The sequence below is a fragment of the Protomyctophum parallelum genome (genome assembly GCF_964188405.1).
Source record: "Protomyctophum parallelum genome assembly, chromosome: 23".
Lineage (NCBI taxonomy): Eukaryota > Metazoa > Chordata > Actinopteri > Myctophiformes > Myctophidae > Protomyctophum > Protomyctophum parallelum.
This window is the reverse complement of record NC_139715.1, coordinates 27,235,513-27,257,993: the sequence shown is the minus strand read 5'-3', so window position 1 is coordinate 27,257,993 and position 22,481 is coordinate 27,235,513. Positions and strand designations below refer to the sequence as shown.

General features: G+C 41.2%; 1 protein-coding gene across 2 annotated transcripts in view; it reads right to left on the bottom strand.

Annotated features, from left to right (window-relative positions):
* Window positions 1-16,719, bottom strand: part of wbp4 (WW domain binding protein 4) — a 186,153-nt gene extending 169,434 nt beyond the window's left edge. Inside the window, exons 1-10 of one of the 2 annotated variants that reach the window (XR_014568898.1) lie at window positions 16,590-16,719; window positions 15,995-16,067; window positions 15,816-15,878; window positions 13,612-13,735; window positions 13,142-13,381; window positions 12,247-12,317; window positions 7,008-7,083; window positions 6,648-6,826; window positions 3,549-3,838; window positions 857-1,958 (exon numbers count right to left, since the gene is read on the bottom strand). Coding sequence is in view for 1 of the 2 variants with exons in the window: in XM_083758981.1 (XP_083615107.1) it covers window positions 1,751-1,958; window positions 3,549-3,838; window positions 6,648-6,826; window positions 7,008-7,083; window positions 12,247-12,317; window positions 13,142-13,381; window positions 13,612-13,735; window positions 15,816-15,878; window positions 15,995-16,067; window positions 16,590-16,591 (1,326 nt within the window). In the remaining variant the exon portion in view is untranslated. Of the gene's footprint in view, window positions 1-848; window positions 1,959-3,548; window positions 3,839-6,647; window positions 6,827-7,007; window positions 7,084-12,246; window positions 12,318-13,141; window positions 13,382-13,611; window positions 13,736-15,815; window positions 15,879-15,994; window positions 16,068-16,589 lie in introns of those variants that run through there. The other variant, XM_083758981.1, reaches the window with a different exon arrangement.
* Window positions 16,720-22,481: the final 5,762 nt, after the last annotated feature.

The window sequence follows — 22,481 nt, the reverse complement described above, 5'->3', positions numbered from 1 at the left end:
ACAAATACATGTGTGGAGTGTTTCATCCATTACTTGTGCAATTTCACTGAAATGCTTTTATTAAAATCTGTGTTTGGACAATGTTTGAATTTATTTCTTAACATTATATTAATTGTATTTCCATGTTAGTAACACTTACTCCACAATGCATGTGATGAAAACGACAATTACTTGTTCAATCCTCATCCTTTATATTACAAATATTATATTGGTATTATAAGTATAACCTCTGTAAAAATGCCTTGAGATCTTTACATAAATTACACAGATGACAGAAATCAACATCACTGAAAACAGCTTTTCATGCTTTTCCCCCAACCCTTAACGCACCAACCTTAATCCGGTCGTTTTAACGCACCCCTCACCAACCTTAGTCCAGTCGGACCAATGCTATGTCTCCCAGATGCTCCACAAATGTTTTCATGAGTACTGAAAATATTCACTCGACACCACTGGAGACTAAAACATTTAATATCAAAAAATCTTCAGTACTGTTATGTACAGTATGTTGTAAAAGAAACAGTCACCTCGTCATTCCTATTCCGTACAGAAAAATAAAATAAAATCTCTGGAAAGTATCGTCGTCTTAGGCCTGATTTATACTTGGGGTGCGTTCGGAAATGCACACCGGGAGCGCACTCGCCTATTAGTTTGCATTGCACAGTGCGCTATTTCCGAACGCGCCCTTAGTTACGTCATGTGCAGGTGTCGCGCATCAGAAACGCTTCTCCCGTTTTTACTAGCCCGTTTCGCACCAGTGAGGGGGGGGGGGGGGAGGGCTAGCCCACACCGTGCCTGCCGCAGTCAGCACGCACACAGAAGTCAAGGCAGACGGCGGTAGAACGTGAAGTACAACAGACCTGCACTTATGACTGAAAGAAATAAAAACTTCGGCGAAAACAGAAGCCCACAACGTGTGGATGAAGGAAACATTCAGTCCAAAATGTCCAGTCTGCTAATTCACAACTACTACTACTACTTTGGTGTTGAAACTATTATAAACTTTCACGACAGTAGCCTACAAATAAGATGTATGCAATCAATGCTATACTAAATTATACTAATTGGTCAATATAAGTAAAATAATATAGCCTTTCCACAGGAGTATCTTTTTAGATTTTTCCAAGAAGAATACAGCCAGAAGCATATTAAGTTATGTAATAACTAAAACATTATAGTGGCTATAGGCTATATATGGGAAATGTACACAACTCATTTACATCAAGAGAATGTTTTGATTCTGGATAAAACCATAAAATGGTCTATGGTCTAATCTAATGGAATAAATGGATGATGAATTGCAGGAGTTTTGACGATTCAACTAACTAACTAGAGGGCCTCCCTCCCCATACTAGTGCGAAACGGGGTCGTAAAAACCATCTAGCTTGTAGATCAGTTGTTTTCGATACGTGACACCCGCGCACAACCAAGTATACCTACCGGTAACTCAGGCTTTAGTTTGTACAGCTGTGAGTTCATTAAGGTATGAGTGTCTGTGGTTGAAGTGTTGAGTGGAGTCCGTCGTAGGGTATTGTTTTAGGGCGGTCGGAGTGTCAAGGCTCATACATAGTCTGGATCTTCGGTGGTGAGGTGACCACCGAACTACAACATGACGTCACTGAGCCGCGGTGAAGAGCAAACCACCGCCACCGCTCCAGCCCCTTCTCTCTGTTTTTACTCACCACCGCTCAACGTTATTTCAGCTCCGGTGGTCAGCTCACCACTGTAAATCCAGACTATGAATAGGCCTTCAGTCGTCTTCCACCCTCTGTCTGATGCTTCTGGCTCTGCCGTTGAGCGCCTTGGTCTTCTTGAAGGACGCGGGGCCTCCTTCGTCCCCCAGAGACGTGATGGTGCGCTCCCTGAACTTGGGCTTGGGCTCCGGGGGCAGGTCGTCCAGACCGCTGGGCGTTCCCTCCATGCCCTCCATCTGGGGCAACTGCAGGTCCACATTGTCACTGGGGGAAAAAAAGAGAAGGACATCTTAATTTTTTACATTTTAATAAAACAATAATGCACTATACATTTTATTTGTTATCTTAGCTCTTATTGTTTAAAAAAATAATTAACCCATTTAGACCTGAGGCAGATTCTACAAATGTCTTCTTCTAAATCATGAAAAAAAACCCTGATTCTATATCAGTGGGTTCTCAAATATTTTGTGTCAAGGACGAGAAAATGATCTGAATTTGGCTGCTGACCCCCAGAAGCAAAGATTTGAGTTAAAAACGTGCGCTCTGAAAGAATATATATTCAATGATTTCAAGATTTTTCAAAAATAGCAAATCTACAAGCTTGTAGCGCGGCACTCGGCGCTGCGCTATGAGCTTGTAGATGTGCTAGCTAAAGTATGTGCTAGCTAAAGTATAACATAATGCTTAAACACCAAAAGGGGTTCCCGTCCTGAATACTTAAAAAAAAAGTCAAAGGTACATCTCTTCCCTTGTCTCGCCTTTAACGTCGACATCCAATACATTTAGACTTTTAGAGGACCTCTCTCGAGTCTCTATGTGTCTTGACAGTTTAAATAAATTACATGAGGGCGCTTTGGAACAGCGGCGGTGGCATTACATATAAGACAAATGCACTGGAAAACAAATATTAACATTGTGGGTTTGTCGTCATCTTTGCCTACAGACAGTCTAACTCTCTGGTTCCTAAAGTGGGGTCCTTGCGGGAGTTCCAGGCAGCTAAATGATAGTTTGGAACCCACTGGACCCTTATGGGTCTGTAACTCCGAGAGTGTACAAATGGAACCGTTGGTCCGTTTGTTTCCATTTGTACACTCTCAGAGTAAATTAACATTGATTTTACAATATAAATTGGGGTCTCGGAGTTAGAAATGCCATTAAATGGGGGACCGTAGCCTAATTCAGGCCAAACCTTGGGGGTCCTCGAAATGAAAATAGTTGAGAATCACTGCTAGAGCCGTAAAACTCTTCTCCTATGGGGGTCCCTGGCATGTCTTTTCAAATGGTGGCTAATGAGTGTCAATTTGGGGGTCCTTGAAATGACAAAGTTTGGGAACCACTGGTCTAACTTCCTATGGTCTATGGTTCCACTTAGTGCTAAAATAAATAGACAAACAGATATATAAAGGGAACCTTGACATATTTGTTTATTTTTTAATTGTATAATAGGGGTAGGGGTAAGCTTAGGCTTACTACTCCTTTTCGAACAATTGTACTATATTTAGTTTTGCCTTTGTTTTATCTATTTATTTTTCTTCTTTTAATCTATTCATTTGTATTAATGTTTTTTTATTGTCTTTTTATTTAAAAAAAAACATTCATTAAACCCATTTTGGGCGGGAACCCCTTTTGGTGTTAGCATTATGTTATGATTTAGCTATTGAAAAATAGCAGATCTACAAGCTCATAGCGCGCCACCGAGCACTACGAGCTTGTAGGTCTGCTTTTTTTTTTTTATCGAAGAACCACATAGAAACATAGCTTTTTCAGAAAACTGTCAGGACGTAGAAGACATTTTTAGAATCTGATCTCAGGTCAAAATGGGTTAATTTATTTCAAAACATTAATTCAACTTACTATGGATCCTCCTCCTCCTGGATCTGTTCCCAGGCACCGTATGGTGTGGTCTTCCTCGGCTTCTTGGCACGTGCCTTCCTCTCCACCTCCTCCGTCTTGGCATGTGCTCCCTCCTGCTCCTCCTTCACCTCCCCCTCCTTTGGCTTCTCCTCCTCTTCCTCAGTCTTCATCTCCCCCTCGTTTGGAGCCTCTTCCTGTTCCTTCTCCTCGTCGTCGTCCTCTTTCTCGTCGCCACTGTCAGAGTGTCCGTCCTCCTCCTTTTCGGTGCCCTCCGTGTCTGCTTTCCTTTTCTAACAAAAAGCACACGGATGGGATTGTGTTCAGTATCATTTGTATAGGAGCCATTAGGATGGTGACTTATTATTTGTTAGGTTGGCATACTATTTTTGAACACTTGGTGGCGGGCTTTAGATTTGACAGCACTGGGTGTGTATTTAAAGGGCACTCAGGTGCAGTGATTCAGGTTAGACACATGGGGTATGGTGGGAGCACACTGTTCTTACCAGCCAGCAGCCAGAAGCAGACAAAAGAACAGGATAATCGCTATATATTATTATCACTGGTATGTTCATCTCATCTGTACAACTCTGTCAATAAATACAGTCAAACTGAGCAAATCAAAAGGGTCAAACTGAGCAAATCAAAATGTCAACATTCATAGCTGTGGACCAGTGAATCAATGGATTATTTTCCTCCATTTATGATTTCATTTGTTTGTGTCCACCATCCTGAAAGACCATCTCGAATATTTATATGAATTTGGCCGCCGGACACCCATCTGAAAATATTTTGTTCCAGGGACCCCGCAGAAGCAAAGATTCGCGTTAAAACGCTATAGCTGGGAAAGAATAATTACATATTCCAAAAATAGTAGATCTACAAGCTCCTAATGCGGCACTCGGACCATAAGCCAGAGTAAGACAAGAGTTACAACAACAAAGAGTGAGAATGTCCTGGACCGGAAGTTGGCGGAATGCACTGGACTCAGGCAACAGCTCAGCTTTAATGATCTTAAATTCCTATATTTTAGATTGTTTTTTTAGTAATAGTACAACATAAACATTACAGAGACGTTAGTTGTCAGAACAATACTTTAAAAATAGTTGTTATGATGTTGCACACATGCCTAAAATTGCTGATATTTGCGTCGCCCTCGTTGAAAACACCAGCTTGTCACTCTCTACACTCCAGGCTGCATGAACAACAGCGCTCAGTACTCAGCCCCCTCAATAGAGCGTCGCAGTCCCGCCCCCTTTCAGAACGACGAGTGGCCCAGGAAATGAATCCCAATGCATTTTTCCCATAGGCTTTTCTTAAAGTATTTATTTAAAGACAGTTACGCCGCGGACAAAGCCAACTCGGATCGTGACAAATCATGACAATGAACACAATGTTTTGGGCCGAAAAACTAAACAAATAGTGTTGTCTCCTGCCTTTATTTTCTTCTTTCTAATGATTTGATCGGCCAAAAATATTGTGTTCATTGTCATGATTTGTCACGATCCGAGTTGGCTTTGTCCGCGGCGTAACGGTTTTTAAATAAATACTTTAAGAAAAGCCTATGGGGAAAATGCATTGGGATTCATTTCCTGGGCCACTCGTCGTTCTGAAAGGGGACGGGACTGCGACGCTCTATATCGTAACTCTGTCTTACTCTGCCTGCTCCATGCCTGTGGAATGCCCTTCCTGAGCACGTGAGAGCACCACAGTCTAAATTTCGAAATTTAAAACAATGTCTTCTAAATCCTGACAGTTTTCTGAAATACCCATGTTTCTATATCAGTGGTGCTCAATATTTCATGTCAAGGACCCCAAAAAATTTATGTAATTGGTCACCGACTCCCATCTGAAAAATATGATGTTCCAGGAACCCCTCAGAAGCAAAGATTTGAGTTAAAAACATTCGCTCTGAAAGAATATATATTCAAAGATTTGCACCACATTTTCAAGACTTTTCAAAAATAGCAAACCTACACGCTCATAAGCGCTACGAGCTTGTAGAGCTGCTATTTTTCAATAGCTAAAGTACAACATGATGCTATAAACACCAAAAGGGGTTCCCGTCTAGAATGGGTTAAAAAAAACATTTTAAAGCTTTTAAAAAAGCATTTCCTTCATTTTATCCTTAGGTTTTATCCCTAGTTGTGTCTCTTTTGATGTTGTTATCTTAACAGCTTAAGTACAAAATAATGGTAAATAAAAGTGATTATTTACCACCTAAGAAAATATTTGTCTCTCCAAGTACCACCATAATAACTGTTAAAATACACAAGCGTATATCTGCCCTTGGTGTTCCGTTTCTAAGCCAATAATGCTGCTGCTCTGACAAATCTCAGTCTAATCACTAATCAGCACAACTGATGATATGTCTTCTATTAACGGCTATGTGTGCCGTCATGCCCATTTCAGCATGGCTGGACAGCCTATTTCAACCAATTGCTTGGTCAGAAGCAGCAGTGTTGTTTTTGGCAGCAAATTTTGATTTTTCTTTTAGTCATAGTCTCTTGAATAGTTCATTTAGTTTCAGACACGTTTTAGTCACCTGGAATGTCTTAGTGTTAGTCTAGTATTAGTCAAATAAATATCGTCGCCTGAATCTACAGTTGATTTAGTCGATTAAATGCATTTTTGCGGGCCTTGATGCCGTTGTAATGACTGTTTTTACACTTGCTGAAAAGAGCCAATCTACAAGCTCACAACGCGACACGCTGCGACGCGTTGTGAGCTTGTAGATCGGCTATTTTCACCATGCAAACCAAGTGTAAAATTACTTATACTGGATGTCTCGTCCACTAGTCCCTTCCTAACATTTTAGTATCGTTTTTATTTGTCAACGAAATTGTCAGTATATTTAGTCTTAGACATCATAGCTTAGTTTCCATTTAGTTTTGGTCGGGGGAAAAAGGTAGTCGAATTTTCGTCTTAGTTTTAGTCGACGAAATCAACACTGGTCAGCAGAACTACCTGTAGTAATAATATAAATATTTCATTCCACTTCTTTTCTCCTTTTTCGGGCCCCCCTCTGGTGGTATAGGCTCAAGCACCACCGGTTGGGAACCTCTGGGTCAAATGACATAGATTAGATGTGTGTTTTCTCACCCTGAAGCTGATCTTGGGGCCTTTGAGCTGTTGGCTGTCTTGTCCGTTGCCTTCAGGCTCCTGGGCTGCAGGGGCCGGGCTGGAGGTCCCGGGTGGCTCCGGCTGGGACTGAGATTCATCCTGTGGACCAGGCCCTGATGCGTCCGCCGAGAAGTCTGCTGGACGTTCCCATCTCGTTTCTGTGAGAGGAATAGGACAAATAGGACGTTGGAATGCAATGGGGAAAATACCATGTCGTTAGACTGTCCGCCCCCTGAAACTGGGAGGTTGGGAGGTTCGTATAAACTAGTAGTCGTATAAAAATAAGTCTATAATAACACGGTTCTAGAAGAATAATCGACAATAATCATTGCAACTTACCTCCCGTTGCTGTGTTGTAATAGTAAGTATGGCCTTCAGGACTGACTGCATCCTTCCACCCACCGCCTGTTGAGTTCTACACAGACACACTGCCGATTTAGAGCTGCCAAATATTGATTGTCTTAGTGATGATTCTATTGATTGCGTTTTTGATCATTCTAATAATCAACAATTCAGATATCAACAAATCAAAACCTAAAATAAGTAATTAAGTGGATTGTGGATGAATAGTTTTCATCCGTTTCTATAGAATACATGGATTAAAGAAAATAAAATCCTAAATGTGTGATTTGTGAGACAGCATAAAAGGAGCTGCCCCACACACTACAGCGCTGATTCCTAAACAATCAACACAATATGTAAAATGATGATGTTTTAGTAATATTGTCCCTGCTGTCAACCAGGTGGAAGAAATCACAGATTTTCTGGAAGATGCTTCAGAACATATTGCTAGTTTGACCACATCAAATAAGCCGAACATAGACGATCTGCAAGTTCTCAATGCGCGACGCATTGAGAGCATGTTTTCGCTGTGCAACATGCTGGCTTCTGTGGAATCAAAAAGACTGAAATCAGTCCTTGAGAAGAGTTCTAAGACCAGTGGTCCGTGGACCACCAGTGGTGGAAATGTGGACAAAGTTTATTAGATTAGATTAAATTTATTGTCACTGCACAATAGTATACAAATACTTTGACAATGAAATGAAGTGTGGCGTCTAGCCAGAAGTGCAATACAGTAATGCAGTAATGAGAGAATAAATACAGAAAAATGTACAGTAATATATATACGGAATAATAAATAATAATAAATAAGTAAAGAGTATGTTGGAAGGACCAAGTATAATCCAATTATCCAACGACAACAAGTATTCTTTAGTTTTGGAATCTCGTCAAATGGTGGTCCGTGGCTCAAATGCCGAAAATAGGCCGTGTTGGGACCCATGAAAAAGTGCTTAGAAAATGAGTTTCGTTCCCATGTCAAGCGAACTACGCATTCAATGCATTTTTTCATAGATAATACCCTTCTAGACTTTGGGTAAAAAGTTCTACTCATAAAAACCTGCTGTTTTTTTTTTATAGCCATAAATGTATAAACAGTTTATAACCAAAAAACGAAAATCGTGTGCTGCTGTTTTTGCTTGTAAAATGTGTTTTTGGCAACACATTTTTTTTCTCAAATGTCAAATGCATATACATAACATCTGACATAAGTATTGGTGCCTTTAGTTTACTCATATGTGAATTTATATCATGAAATGTAGCATATTTGTTAAAGAATATGCTTCAACTTAAGTGTTTGCCACACAGTACAATGAAACCTACACAGTAAATTGTGCCAAGAGCTTATGTTTCATACATAGAAAATGTCTCAACCTAATGTGTAATGAAAGGTAGAAAAGAAAATCAGGGCACCTTGGACCAACATGGCAGAAAATCTATCAAAATGTTACCACGCCCCCTAAATTGGAATAATGCAAAGAAATGGACAAGACTAAAAATTAAAGTACTAGAGGTCAGAATTATTACAACATATGGTATGAAACATTTATTTATTTACAAGTTCCGCAAAGTGTCACAGCATCTGTCATTTGTACATCCAACCCCCCCCCCCCCCCCCCAGGAAATATATGAAAATACAAAATAGCATACAAATGTCATCATCCCATGTACCTCTTTCTTCTGTTTCCTTTGACACATTTTCACAGTCCTGGCAGTGACATAAATCAGTGCAAGACAGTTTTGCAGACATACATGAACATCTTTCAGTCTCACATTTGCTTTTTTACAATTACAGTGGACTACCTGCAACACACTATCAGGGGCAGGATTTCTAGTCAGCCATGTTACTTTTAACTCCCCATCCTCCATGCCCCATCCACTGCCAATGGGTGAAGGAGCACACATCCTACTAGTCAGAGAACGTCTCATCACTGCTGCTTGGTAGTTTGCCCTTTTGCAATGTTGGTGGAGAGCATCACTTGTTGGGGGAATGGACAGTTCTGGCAAAGCTGATGATGCCGTACAGAATGATTTGTACCTTGCATCCTGAAACAAGTTCTGTGGCCCTTGTCTTTTAGACTGTGGATTGTGTTGAATGTAGGAGGTGCTTTCAATGTGTAAACTGACTTCGGCAGTGGCTGTCTGTCTGGTCTAGACATTGTTTCAACAACAGAACTTTGTAGCATAATGCCATTTGTATGGTGAGTAGTTCCACAACCTGACAGTGTCTCCTCCCCAAAATCAATGTTATCCCACACCAGTATGGTAGGTGCCTTCTTTGAGAACCCCTTAGGAATTTTGTCTCTGCCCTCTAGAAGTTGTAGTTGAGCTAGGCTAGTGTCTAGACTGACAACTGTGTTCCATGAAGCACAGTGTCCTAATCTATTCAGTAGTGACAGAACATTGGATGAACCTGTTAAATGGCGAACAGTTAGACCAAGACGCAGTGACTTAGGCGTCTGCTTCCGACCTTTAGATGCACAATGTATTGACAAACAGATAAAACTTTTAGGTTTACATCTTCAGGAATATCAACATAACAGTCTAGTGTTGGTTCCTCTGTTGCACCTATAATCCAGGAAATTACATTGAATAGTTCAACTGGCACAACAGATTTTGCTTCAGAAACATTCAAATCCTCTGCTGTGGGAGGCCAAGGGCATTTCATACCGGGAGTTTCATTTACAAGTTCAATATCAGTCCTGCACTATACAGTGTCCTTGTGTGCTCTGTAGTTTGTCCAGATGTGTGTTCATTGTCACTTTCAGCTTGGCTTACCTCGTTGACTCAGTTGTGGTCGTGTCTGATGGATAGCCTGTCTAACAGTGTATCTGCTGATAATGTTTCAACAAAAACTAGTTCAGAGATGTTGCGTGTTGCAGCTGGGGGAAATCACGGGCCAACCGCCTTTTCAGTTTATCCTGCCTGCAAAATGAAAATATAGAAGACGGGCACAAATGTATAAATAAAGGGATTTTTTCACAATGAGAAACAAATTAATTTAAACATAGTGTCATAGCCTTTCTTGTGAGCGAATAAATGAATAAAATTGAAACTTTTCAGTATGAAAGAGGTTCTTTTTTGTTTACTGAACTGTCAAGGACACAGTTACCTGTAGTCTGAAGCATCAATATCCTCATTCTTCTTAACAATGTCTATGAACTTCTTCCTTAGTTGGTTCATTTTCAGGATGACTCGTTCGCAGAATATGTTGTAGCTGGCAGCAAAGGGTTGTTAATTTCTGAAAACACACACACACACACACACACACACAGACAAAAAAATACTTAACATGTGCAAAGGTGTCTGCTGTCAACATTGTATCTAAAGACAGCCAAAATACAGAGTATATATATAGTATCACACATTTACAATTCAAAATGTAGGTGAAATTTGTTTTTGTATCTTCTATCCATTATATGGTTATGTAATATAAAAATAACAGTGACCTGCCCCCTTGACCTCCATGCATTCCTAATAATGTAGTAATTCAATCAGCAGTGTTTCAGTCTCTGTTCTGTAGATAAACACTTTTATCAATGATAAGTATAATATAATATAATAATATATAAATGCACTACATCACAAGACCACCGCCTTTCTATCTGCAAACTTCCTTACCCAAAAAGACATGATATTCAACATATTCAACAGAGTGATCCCACAAAGCCTTGGCCTCAAACACAGCACATCAAAGACCTCTGATCTAATGGGAAAATGATAGGTCTGTATGTAAATACCGGTAGCACAGTTATCGTCATAATCAATATTTCACAGTCCAAAACTGGCAATGCATTTTCCAGTCCAATGTTAACGTGTGTGTGTGTGTGTGTGTGTGTGTGTGTGTGTGTGTGTGTGTGTGTGTGTGTGTGTGTGAGAGAGAGAGAGAGAGAGAGAGGGAGGGTGGTCGCTTACCTGACAGACACTGTTTCTGCTTGTGAAAGCTTCTTCCGTTTTCCAAAACAGTAATATATTTGTCCACAAATGATGCAGATGGCTGGAAGGACATGGCCAGCAGAAGGGACGGGCAAACCTGTCCGAGAACGACGTTTCTTTCGGGGGGTTTCAGACGTGACTGTCCGAGGCAGCGTTCTCTCTTCCCCCTGCACCGTCTGTGTGCAGCGTTTCTCGGCCAAACACAATCGTCTTTTACAAATAAAGCGACAGTAACACGTGGCGTGAAACACAGCGTCCTCGTTAGAGTCCTTTGATTCACTTTTACGCACTTTTCCCCGCTGTTTTGGTTTATTTTTCCCCTCTTGGCTGGTTGAACTGGTGGCCGCCATTGCTCTAATATTATTATGGGAAGGGAATAAAGCTGCTACGCGATTGGTCCACGTGACCAAAACAACACCACTCCCCTTGCACATATTATTACGCCTTGTAAGAAATAGTCCCGTTTTAATTCGCGGATTATAAAATAACTGCAGGGCGGGACGAGTAGAACTTTTTTTTTTGTACTTTCTACCTATAAATCTCTTTTATGGAGAAAAAATTGTGTAGTCCCCCTTCCGTGGGAACGGACCTGAACGAAAAGGGACCTCACCACACGGCCTAAAAGGTTAATGGACCTTGATATGAAAAGGGTTGAAAACCACTGCCCCAGACACTCAATGCTGTGTCAGCTGATGGCCAACCTAAAGAACTGCCCCAGACACTCAATGCTGTGTCAGCTGATGGCCAACCTAAAGAACTGCCCCAGACACTCAATGCTGTGTCAGCTGATGGCCAACCTAAAGAACTTCCCCAGACACTCAATGTTGTGTCAGCTGATGGCCAACCTAAAGAACTGCCCCAGACACTCAATGTTGTGTCAGCTGATGGCCAACCTAAAGAACTGCCCCAGACACTCAATGTTGTGTCAGCTGATGGCCAACCTAAAGAACTGCCCCAGACACTCAATGTTGTGTCAGCTGATGGCCAACCTAAAGAACTGCCCCAGACACTCAATGCTGTGTCAGCTGATGGCCAACCTAAAGAACTGCCCCAGACACTCAATGTTGTGTCAGCTGATGGCCAACCTAAAGAACTGCCCCAGATACTTAATGCTGTGTCAGCTGATGGCCAACCTAAAGAACTGCCCCAGACACTCAATGCTGTGTCAGCTGATGGCCAACCTAAAGAACTGCCCCAGATACTTAATGCTGTGTCAGCTGATGGCCAACCTAAAGAACTGCCCCAGACACTCAATGTTGTGTCAGCTGATGGCCAACCTAAAGAATGGTTTGGTAGATCGTACCTCACTCTGCCCGGTCTGAGTGGAGTCTGAGCTCTCTCCCTGGAAGCCCTCTGGGTTCTCCCATTTAGACTCTGTCAAATCCCAATGAAGAATAAAGAAATAAAGATTAGAACCACAGTGTTATGCTTAGAGGCCGACCCATGCAAGATCTTTGGTGTCTGATGGCGATCCAACTTTTGTCCTAATGATGTTTTGGACTGATATTTTGTCAAAAAGTGGTAAATCGAGAAAAAAAAGAAGAAAAACAAATACATCCGACCACGGTTTTTCAAAAATAGAAATTTAAAAAATAACCAATCTTCAGAAATACTGGCAGGATATCCACTCCACCTTGGAGACCATTCTGTGTTTTGAGATACCTCAGACTGTTTCTTTTCTACTGTTGGGAAATATCCCTGAAGAGTTTCTAATACATGATAAATATCTAATCAAGATCCTCTTAGCATCAAGTAAAAAAGCAATCACACGACACTGGTGCCAACAGGACCCACCAACGAAAGATCAATGGATGGACATTATTGAGGAACTGTATGCTATGGAAAAACTAACATTCATACTTCATACTACAAGAGGATAAATTCTATAAAAAAGTGGGAAAAGTGGAATCTCTTCTCTCAGCTTAGCGATATTGCAATAGGATTTCACTGAATGTTTTTTTTTGTAATATGAAAAATGCAGCCTTTTGTCTTTTACTTTCTGTCCTTTTCTTTTCTTTTTTTCTTTCCGTATACCGGTAGTCTTGTTTGTTGTTTTTCTTGTCTGTTCTTCCTTCAATAAAAAATAAGTGAAAAAAAAAATAGATCTGCTATTTTTTTATTTATTTTTTACATTTCTGAAGACTGAAAAAAAAAAAGTCCCTGATGACAAAAATGAACCAAAATAGGTTGACCTTTACCTCCAGTTAGTGTGTTGTAGTAGTACATGTGCCCGTCTTCTGACTTCCCCTGCACCCAAACCGGCGACTGCGTTCTGGACACTGCAGGCCCGTCTTGTTCCGATCGCTTTCCCTTCTTTTCTCGTCGCTGAGGCTGAGACTGATGCTGAGACTTGGGCTGAGACTGATGCTGAGACTTGGGCTGAGACTTGGGCTGAGACGGAGGCGGGCTCGGACTCGTTGTGGGGACTTCCGCCGTTCCTTAACGATCAACACAACAGCACCGCGTTTCAACATTAATGTCTTAATGTTTCATGCTTTTTTTTTTTTTTATATATATAACATTTTCTTCCGATTTAGTTGTAAAACTAAAACAAGTCTTAGTTCTTTTTCTGTTTTTTTCCTCCTAGAAGTTTTTGCATTGAGCTGTACTTTCTTTGAATAGAACATACTGCGAATAGAACTCTTCAAATCAACCAACCAGCCCTCACCGGATTCTAGCTGCATCCTCTTCAAGTCTTCCTCGTATGCCTTCATCGCTGCTGCCTCCATCGCTGCAAACTCTTTGCAGTTCTTCTCGTCCTGCTTGAGCTTGTCCATGCTCTTCTTTTTAATCTGCACCAAGACACAACAAGGCGTTAATTAATAGCAGTCAAACAACCAGCTAATCAGAAGACAGAAGAACTATAGCCGGGCGTCTTCTTTGATTTTAACGATTCCTTAACCCACATTCTGACCTGAGATCAGATTCTAATGAAAATGACAGTTTTCTGAAAAAGCTATGTTTCTATGTCAGTCGTTCTTAGATTTTTCAAAAATAGCAGACCTACAAGCTCGTATCGTTATGAGCTTGTAGATCTGCTATTTTTCAATAGCTAAAGCATAACGTAATGCTAACACCAAAAGGGGTTCCCGCCCAAAATGGATTAATAGCAATCAAACAACCAGCTAATCAGAAGAACTATAGGGCGTCCTCTTGGATTTTAACGATTCCTAAACGGTTCCCTTTAACGGATTCCAATATACAGTATTCATTTTAAATATATACCGTAATTTCCGGACTATAAAGCACACCTGAATATAAGCCGCACCAGCTAAATTTAGGGGGAAAAACAAATGTGTACATATACAAGCCGCACTGGACTATAAGCTGCATAGAGGCCATAGACATAGAGATAGATTTAGAAGGTCCCCTAGTGGCCGTTAGCTGTAAAAGTCCATAGATTAGCCACACCGTTGTATAGGCCGCAGGGTTCAAAGCATGGGAAACTAGAAAAAGTGCCCTTCTGGGCACAGGTCTCCACCAGGTTATCCACAGATCCGTGCAGTTAGAGGTAAAAACACTTTTCGGCCAGTTATAGTGCCACCTTGAGGCTGAGTTGAAATTGTTCATGTGGCATTTTGTCCTCGGCCTAGTGGGAATGTGGGTGCACAATTTCACGGAAATCACGCGATGTGTTCATGATTTGCAGCATTTTGTTTGAAACTGAGCACTCCTGTGAACTTTGGAAGCCAATCTTAACCAATCACGATGGAGTCTGAGAAATCTGAAAGACTGGTTTGGTTGAATGGCTCTAGAGAGACTGTGTACCAATTTGCGTGATGTTTGGACAAAATCTGTAGGTGTGCTGTGCAAAAACTTGTTTTGCACAAAGCGGCCTCCTGGTGGCGCTATAACAGGCCGTTCTGGAAAGTTTGGGGCAGAGGTTCATCGTTGGCATCCAGGGAGTGTGTGTGCAAAATTTGGCATCGACCGGGTTAACGGTGGCCGAGATTAGCTGCTAACGGACACACACACACACACACACACACACACACACACACACACGGACGGACGGACGGACGGAGTGCAAAACATACTCTCTCCCCATGCCTTCGGCCTGGTGGAGACAAAAAGTAGCTGCTTATAGTCCGGAAATTACATATTTTTATTTTTATTTATTATTTGTATTATTAATGTATTACATTGAGAACCGCTTCAATAATATGTATGCAGTACTGCATGTATAATTTATTGAACACAAATTACTGTATGTAAATTATACATACAGTACTAGTATGTACATATTATAAGTGGTTCTCAAAGTGAGGTACAGGTTATTTGAGGGGGGTTCCAAATGGACCCTTACAGGTCTGTAACTCTGAGAGTGTACACATCATAGTCTGCTATTTTTTTTTAAATCATGAAAATGTGGCGCAAATCTTTGAATATATATTATTTCAGAGCAAACGTCTTTAACTCAAATCTTTGCTTCTGGAGGGGTCCCTGGAACAACATATTTTTCAGATGGGGGTCGGCGGCCAATTACAGATAATCTTTGGGGTCCTTAACATGAAATAGATTTGAGCACCACGGATACAGAAACATAGGGTTTTTCAGAAAACTGTCAGGATTTGAAAGACATTTGTAGAATGAATCGTTCCCAGGTTCAACAGTTTGCAAAAAGGTACAGTTGTAAGTAGAGTGTATTGGTCCTGACATTTAAAGACATACAGTACAATCATATACAATAGTATGCAAGACATCATCTAATAGCAATGAAATAAATATGTATTGTACAGTAAACATGCATCACTCATAAGTCAAACTATTTAGTTTACTATTGAGGTCAATAACATGTTCTGTAATTCCAGTTCAAATTCACCAACAGATTTGAATCATAAAACACCACCACATTATACATATTAGTATTACCTCTGAGATTTTAGCAGCAACATTTTCCTTGTGATTCTTCCCTCTTTCGTGAAACTCAACACTCTACAGTGGAAATGAAGAATGGAGATGAAGATATAATTAAGACGCGTCACACAATAACAGATATACATTTGTAGAAATGATTCGTTGATCTATTTTATTTCTCGGGCTATACCCACAGGCTTGTTGTCCGCTATCCAGCACTTGCAGTATTGGCAAAACTTCTTTGGCTGTGATTTCCAATAATCGGCCCTGAAAAGCGATGAAAATGCAAACTATTTATATAGCATTGATTGCTCAGTCACAGGGTTTGAATTGTGATTTATTATTATTTTACAGCATGAGTAAACTGGACCACTGGTTGGAATTGAAAACCAGTGGTACGGGGACCACCATGTGGTCCTTGAGGGGGTTCCAGGTGGTCCCTTGAAGCTAAATGATGGAGAGTTATATATATATATATATATATATATATATATATATATATATTCACACTGGAGATATTGATCAACGTTTGCCTGTTATATCTCTCCTACCACACATAATCAGCATGGAATTGTGGACAAAATCTTATTCAACAACAACAAAATTATTGTCTTGGGTCTGAGAGGCTACATTTCATCAACTGGTGGTTCCGTGGCTCAAATTCCGAATAAATAATGGTCCTTAATGAAAAGGGTTGAAAACTACTGTTTTACAGAAATGAATCCTGGGCTAATCCTATTTTTTATAGCCTAATGACGGAACATTCACATAGTGTGTGTGTATACTTACATGCTAAAGATCTGATGTGCAGGGATATCCTGGCACGGAGCTAGAGATTGTAACTAAAAGACTGATTAATTGACAAATAAACTAAATGGAAACGAGCAACGTTGATGTGCGCCACATTTCAGGATGGAACAACAACACGGTCCATTTCTGATGACGCAGTCAGCACTCAGCAGTGTTGCCAGGCCAGACTGTATGAGAGAAGCAAGCAACCAGGTCCGTAAAAACAAGTCCAAAAAGGACCGGGTTATTTGGAAATGTGTGACTGATAATCACTGGAAATTAGGAAACAAGCCCAAATAAACGACTACAGTTTAGAAACAACAAGCCCCCAAAAATACACAACCACAAATATTTACAAGCTACTTTACAGAAAAGCAAGCCCAAATTCACTTATAATAAGCGGACATGGCAACACTGATCAGCAGTCTTTCCGGCAGGCTGTACTAACAAAACATTTAAGGAAACAAAAACAAAAACAAACAAACACACAAACCAAAAATTAGCAATCTTAGTTTGCAATTTGCATATCAAGCGCCATACAGTTATATTGCAGTAATCACAGTACCGGTATGATGAACCAGAACCACCGTATAAAATGCTGAAATAGGAGCCCTGCGTTCAGACCTCCCATATGGTCTAGCGGTTAGGATTCCTGGTTTTCACCCAGGCGGCCCGGGTTCGACTCCCGGTATGGGAACTAAACCTTTTCCAGTCGAGCGGTTCCCAAACTTTATGTAATGTCAGGGACCCCCAAATTGACACCAATTAGCCCGTGGACCCCCCATTTGTAAATATATGCAAGGGACCCCCACAAGAGAAGACTTTTACGGCTCTAGCAGTGATTCTCAACCCTTTTAATTTCAAGGACCCCCAGTTTGACATGAATTGGTCTACAGACCCCCATTTAATGGCTTTTCTATCTCTGGGACCCCCAATTAATATTATAAAATCAAAGTAAATTTAACGTATGTAAGAGTGTACAAATGTCTGTAACTGAGTGTACAAATGGAACCAAACAGGTCCATTTGATTTTGGTTCCTTTTGTACACTCTCAGAGTTACAGGGTTAATTTGGTTCCAAACTATCATTTAGCTGGGGTCCCCCTGGAACTCCCTCAATGACCCCTGGGGGTCCCCAGACCCCACTTTGGGAACTACACCTTTTCTAGTCGGTGTGACTCTGCAATACAATGGTTTGGGATCGCCAGGAGAAGTGTGTTTGTGATTGATTGATTGATTGATTGAAGTATTTATTCACAGTATGCATGTATGGGTACATGTCACTGTTACCATACAGCATTACACTTGTTTACAACAGGGTCCACCATTTTCAATTCATCAGAACATTTAGAGACGTACAAATATACACTTCTTTTTTTTTTAAGATATTTTTTTGCGGCTTACGCCTTTTATTGTTTTTTGAAGGGACAGACAGTAGGCTGACAGGAAACGGGAGAGAGATGGGGGAAGACATGCAGTAAAGGCCGTGTCGGGCTCGGGAGTTGAACCCGCGGCACACTGCGACTAGATTACCAGTCGGGTGCCCAGACGGTTATGCCAAACCTGGGCCAAATATACACTTCTAAAACACAGGAAATCATGTAAGGAGGTAAAAAGGCAAAGGAAACATACAGTAAGGGGGAAAGGGGACGGGGGGGTATTCAGATTTTACGGGGGCCAGTTTCGAATTACAGACGTCCGTAAGTGCCCTTTGAGAGCGGTTTTGAAGGAGTCAAGGCATTCGCATGTCCTAATGGCTGTTGGTAGGGTGTTCCACATTTTGGTGGCATGGGAGCGAAAATAATTTAGTTCCTTGTTTGTGCCGAATCTGGGTTGTAAATGGTTTGTTGAACTCCCTCTGGTGTTTCTCAGCTTCCCAGTTAATAAAAATGACATACTTATGCTGGAATAATGCAGAGCAAATAGCAAGCAAACAGTGTTTTGATCATACATCTCATGTCAGATGATACAGAACCTTAATAAGTCAAATCATTTGGTACAAACAGATGAACTTTTGCTTTATTCAAATCAACAGACATCATTCAGGACTGAGTTAAGGCCAAGATAGTACAGATAGCAATCTATGCAATCTATCAATGATATTTTATGTTAATCAATCAAGCAGATGCACAGTAAACAAGATACTTTATCAAAATTTACGTTGCAGCAAATACTAGACAGTTAGCCTATGGCTTGTGTCACTCAGTGTAGTTTAGTGCTAAATCACGGTGTGTGGGTTAATGGGAATGCTAAGAAAGTCCTCAACTACATGAAAAAGCCTGATAAAATGTCACATCTAAACATTTATGATCAATTGCGTTTGTCAGCCTATTACGTTATCCTCATGCATTTGATTTGGGTCATCATTGCCCACTACCCATCACTGCTCAAGACAATACTAAACAAACTCCTTTCCCTGTAAATATTGCCCATATAAATGTAGTACAACGGGCAGCATGAAGCCGTTTAAAATGTGGGTACATTAATACATTTCGAGGCAATAGAAATGGGCACTTTAACTTGCAAATCAAATATAGCTGTTAATACAAACCTCACCAAACACTTGCTGCTATTGGTATTGATACCTGACAAGATGCACCATTTCAGAGACATCACAAACGAAGTTTTACTTACAGAATATATACCTATACAGTCCCCTGAAACACTCAGAACTGTGAATGACTGAACGGTTTTTTGAATTATTTTGAAAATCTTAGGATCTTAGGATCACAAACAAACAACTAGAACTGCACTCTGTCGAGTGCATACTTGCTTGTTGCACACTAGTAGGCCATAAATGGCCAACTAGTGCGCAAGCAGAGCGCGCAAGTCCTTTCGACCGCTGTAAACTGTCAAATCTCAGTATCTCTGTGAAGGAAAGTTTGAAATGATTAATGTTTAGATGTAACTATTTGCTACCTACTTTATACATATAAACATCTAGTATTATTAAGTATGATTCAAGTTTCTATCTATATAAGAAATACTGTTTTATCGTTGTAGATATATTCTGGATCCCTTTTTAGTTTTTCTAGTCATACACATACACACCACGTACTCTGGTCCCAGCAGATCAGGCACAATTTGCTATTTTATTTTTTACTGATTATGTATATAGTATATGTATGACTAGCTCTAAATGATGACGTAAGAAATATGGTCATTTCTAGGCCATAGGCCTTGTGTCTCCAGTGTGCATTCTCTTGTGTTTCTTCAGGGTAGACATGTCAGCAAAGCTTTTCCCACATTGATCACAGCTGTAAGGCCTCTCTCCAGTGTGCATTCTCTTGTGTTTCTTCAGGGTAGACATGTCAGCAAAGCTTTTCCCACATTGGTCACAGCTGTAAGGCCTCTCTCCAGTGTGCATTCTCTTGTGTGTCTGCAGGGTAGACATTACAGCAAAGCTTTTCCCACATTGGTCACAGCTGTAAGGCCTCTCTCCAGTGTGCATTCTCTTGTGTGTCTTCAGGGTAGACATGCCAGCAAAGCTTTTCCCACATTGGTCACAGCTGTAAGGCCTCTCTCCAGTGTGAATTCTCTTGTGGTTCACAAGGTGTTTCAGTTGAGTGAAGCTTTTCCCACATTGATCACAGCTGTAAGGCCTCTCTCCAGTGTGCATTCTCTTGTGTTTCTCCAGGGTGAACATTACAGCAAAGCTTTTCCCACATTGGTCACAGCTGTAAGGCCTCTCTCCAGTGTGCATTATCTTGTGTTTCTTCAGGTTAGACATTTGAGCAAAGCTTTTCCCACATTGATCACAGCTGTAAGGCCTCTCTCCAGTGTGCGTTCTCTTGTGTGTCTTCAGGGTAGACATGTCAGCAAAGCTTTTCCCACATTGATCACAACTGTAAGGCCTCTCTCCAGTGTGCATTCTCTTGTGTTTCTTCAGGGTAGACATGTCAGCAAAGCTTTTCCCACATTGATCACAATTGTAAGGCCTCTCTCCAGTGTGCATTCTCTTGTGTTTCTCCAGGGTGAACATTTCAGCAAAGCTTTTCCCACATTGGTCACAGCTGTAAGGCCTCTCTCCAGTGTGCATTCTCTTGTGTTTCTTCAGGGTAGACATTTGAGTGAACTTTGACCCACATTGATCACAGCTGTAAGGCCTCTCTCCAGTGTGAATTCTTTGGTGGATTTTGAGATTGTAAACTGAAGTGAAGCCTCTTCCACATTGGTCACAGCTGTAAGGCCTCTCTCCAGTGTGCATTCTCTTGTGTTTCTCCAGGGTGAACATTTCAGCAAAGCTTTTCCCACATTGGTCACAGCTGTAAGGCCTCTCTCCAGTGTGCATTCTCTTGTGTTTCTTCAGGGTAGACATTTGAGTGAACTTTGACCCACATTGATCACAGCTGTAAGGCCTCTCTCCAGTGTGAATTCTTTGGTGGATTTTGAGATTGTAAACTGAAGTGAAGCCTCTTCCACATTGGTCACAGCTGTAAGGCCTCTCTCCAGTGTGCATTCTCTTGTGTGTCTTCAGGTTAGACAATACAGTGAAGCTTTCCCCACATTGATCACAGCTGTAAGGCCTCTCTCCAGTGTGAATTCTCTTGTGTGTCTGCAGGTTAGACATTTGAGTGAACTTTGACCCACATTGATCACAGCTGTAAGGCCTCTCTCCAGTGTGAATTCTTTGGTGGATTTTGAGATTGTAAACTGAAGTGAAGCCTCTTCCACATTGGTCACAGCAGCGTCTTGGTTTAGGTAGGTCCTGGTCTGGACGGGTATCTGAGGTAGAAAACATAGATCTGATAAGAGCTGGATTCGTGCATCAATCTGCCTTCAAGTTCAGACCCAACTTTATACACTTCACACTACTGTATATATTTAGCTCAAATCGTGCGAGCATTGTGAGCTTGTAGATCTGCTGTTAGTCAAATGTTCACCCGTAGATAAACATGGTGCGGACCGAAACGGACCCGTGGATAAATGAAACCCCAGTGATGTAAATAGGTGTTCAATGTAATGGGTCCCGGGACCCAGAGGTGGTCTTTTAGATGGGTCCCAGGGACATTTTATGAGTCCTACTATAATTACATTACTGAGTACAGTATTGCATCCCAGGACCCCCGGAGGGTGACATGATTGAGTCTTTTCTCAATTTAGTGAGTCTAATGATGCAGGCTATTTGCATCACTGAATTTTTTTTAATTTATCTAAAACTAAAAACAGGTGGTCATGTCATGTCAAAGTTGGGTCAAAGTCTTACACGTTAGTCACACACGTTACCGCAGTGAAATTTGTTCTCCACATTTGACCCATCTCTTGGAGCGGTGAGCCGCAGCGTGCGCCGCGCTCGGGAATAATTAGTAGATTTGACCCCCAATCCAACCCTTTGATGCTGAGTGCCAAGCAGGGAGGCATTGGGTCCCATTTTTTACAGTCTTTGGTATGACCCGGCCGGGGATCGAACCCCCGACCTCCCAGTTTCAGGGCGGATACCACAAGGCCACTGTCTGGTTACCCATACTGTACATAGGTATTATGACATGACCACAGGTGTTTTCAGTTTTAGATAAATGCACGTGAATGAACCTGCACTAAATAATGTCTGAAATGGGACAGTGGAAAACCGGACCCGGTCCAAAATAAACAGAGGATAATTAAAATTAAATATATTTTTTTTAAATAAAGTTAGACCCGGTCTGACCGTCTGGTCTCGACCGGACCCGATGCCAAAATAACCTTGGTATTCAGATTAGCAATTATGTTTGTCAGTCACTCGCACCGCCCCGAGAGTTTAATCACAGAGGAGTTGCGTTGTGTTGCAGACAGACTGAGAATATGTTCGACTTATATAATTATCTGTGGGAAGGGCAGTATTACTGCCCTTCCCACAGATAATGACATGCTCTCTACACAGATGATGTTCCAACTTGCATCTTCCCACTGGATT